The sequence below is a fragment of the Clupea harengus genome, chromosome 26, assembly GCF_900700415.2.
Source record: "Clupea harengus chromosome 26, Ch_v2.0.2, whole genome shotgun sequence".
Taxonomy (NCBI): Eukaryota; Metazoa; Chordata; class Actinopteri; order Clupeiformes; family Clupeidae; genus Clupea; species Clupea harengus.
Window position 1 is genome coordinate 39,161 of NC_045177.1, and position 2,500 is coordinate 41,660.

At 46.2% G+C, this 2,500-nt stretch overlaps 1 protein-coding gene across 1 annotated transcript in view; it reads left to right on the forward strand.

Moving 5' to 3' along the window:
- LOC105910546 (glutamate receptor ionotropic, NMDA 2D-like) overlaps window positions 1-2,500 on the forward strand; it is an 8,186-nt gene that overhangs the window by 4,771 nt on the left and 915 nt on the right. Inside the window, exon 3 of the mRNA XM_031563418.2 lies at window positions 2,426-2,500. This exon is cut by the window's right edge and continues 386 nt beyond it. Coding sequence (XP_031419278.1) covers window positions 2,426-2,500 — 75 coding nt within the window. The remainder of the gene's footprint in view (window positions 1-2,425) is intronic.

The following is a 2,500-nucleotide window of genomic DNA, read 5'->3' on the forward strand; positions in this document are numbered from 1 at the left end:
AGAGCTTTATTGGATGTTGTTATCGGCTGAGTTAGCTAACGTTAGAGCTCTATTGGATGTTGTTATCGGCTGAGTAAGCTAAGGTTAGAGCTTTATTGGATGTTGTTATCGGCTGAGTAAGCTAAGGTTAGAGCTTTATTTGATGTTGTTATCGGCTGAGTAAGCTAACGTTATAGCTCTATTGGATGTTGTTATCGGCTGAGTTAGCTAACGTTAGAGCCCTATTGGATGTTGTTATCGGCTGAGTTAGCTAACGTTAGAGCCCTATTGGATGTTGTTATTGGCTGAGTTAGCTAACGTTAGAGCCCTATTGGATGTTGTTATCGGCTAAGCTAACTAACGTTATAGCCCTATTGGATGTTGTTATCGGCTAAGTTAACTAACGTTATAGCTCTACTGCTTAAGCCCACTAGCTATTTTTTTTTAAATATATTTATTGATCCTCAGAGATAAATTAGGACTACATTTAACAAATCTGTTGCCAATGAACACACACACACTAGGACCAGTTAGCACACACACACACACACACACCCAGAGCAGTATGCTAGCACACACACACACCACACACACACACAGAGCAGTATGCTAGCTAGTTAATGAGTGGTTTGTTATCATAGACGTCGACGTACCTGTGGGCCAGTGACCGTCACTGTGTGACCACAGTAATCCACATTGATGGTGGTATCTTCATTTCTTTATTGAAATCAACATTGAAAATTCCAGCAGATGAGCAGTAATATGTGTGTGGGTGTGTGTGGTGTGTGTGTGTGTGTGTGTGTGTGAGAGAGAGTAATATGTGTGTGTGTGTGTGTGAGAGAGAGTAATATGTGTGTGTGTGTGTGTGTGTGAGAGAGTAATTTTTGATAATTTAGAAAATAATCCTGCTTTGACCGGGAATCAAACCCGTGTCTGCTGCGTAGGGTTGTGGTGCTGTCCACTTTACTACCCGTACTGTGTTACCATGGTAATATGATATGTCACATACCGGAAAACCTCCAATAACCGCCAGAGATGTAAACGTAATGGTGTGCTTGCAATGACAGATTAGAGAGCATTAAGCTACCATACCATACCTCTAGCCTAGTGATGTCACAATAGGCTAACGTTCCACCTCTCATTCCTACTGTAGCCTACACTGGCAGAGCGAGTGACATCACAATAGGCTAACGTTCCACCGCTCATTCCTACTGTAGCCTACAGCTGGCACAGCGAGTGACATCACAATAGGCTAACGTTCCACCGCTCATTCCTACTGTAGCCTACAGCTGGCACAGCGAGTGACGTCACAATAGGCTAACGTTCCCCCATTCATTTCAGTGTGATAAAAGAGGGACGAAAAACAACAATAACAAAAGAACGACAGGGTGCAGTGAATCTTTACAAGATCACACTTTTACTAAGATCAGGACATACATGGCAGAGTTGGAGCGGTGTCGATGGGAGACAAGGGATAAAAGGTTTTACAGATGTGTTGGGTGGAGAGCAGCTAACCTTACGCCTTAACCAGAGACCAGTTAACCTCACCCCTTACCCACAGACCAGTTAACCTCACAGACCAGTTAACCTCACCCCTTACCCCTTAAGAGACCAGTTAACCTCACAGACCAGTTAACCTCACCCATTACCCACAGACCAGTTAACCTCACAGACCAGTTAACCTCACCCACAGACCAGTTAACCTCACCCACAGACCAGTTAACCTCACAGACCAGTTAACCTCAACCACTTACCCACAGACCAGTTAACCTCACAGACCAGTTAACCTCACCCACAGACCAGTTAACCTCACAGACCAGTTAACCTCACCCACAGACCAGTTAACCTCACCCATTACCCACAGACCAGTTAACCTCACCCACAGACCAGTTAACCTCACCCCTTACCCCTTAAGAGACCAGTTAACCTCACAGACCAGTTAACCTCACCCATTACCCACAGACCAGTTAACCTCACAGACCAGTTAACCTCACCCCTTACCCAGAGACCAGTTAACCTCACCTCTTACCCACAGACCAGTTAACCTCACAGACCAGTTAACCTCACCTTACCCAGACCAGTTAACCTCACAGACCAGTTAACCTCACCCACAGACCAGTTAACCTCACCCATTACCCACAGACCAGTTAACCTCACCCACAGACCAGTTAACCTCACCCCTTACCCCTTAAGAGACCAGTTAACCTCACAGACCAGTTAACCTCACCCATTACCCACAGACCAGTTAACCTCACAGACCAGTTAACCTCACCCCTTACCCAGAGACCAGTTAACCTCACCCATTACCCACAGACCAGTTAACCTCACAGACCAGTTAACCTCACCTCTTACCCACAGACCAGTTAACCTCACAGACCAGTTAACCTCACCCCTTAAGAGACCAGTTAACCTCACCCCTTACTCTCTCTCTCCTCCTCTCTCGCAGGGCTGGATAAATTGCGTGATGGGTGGCGGCGTGGCTATGCTGCGCGTGCGTCTGCTCTGCGTGTGTGTGTGTGTG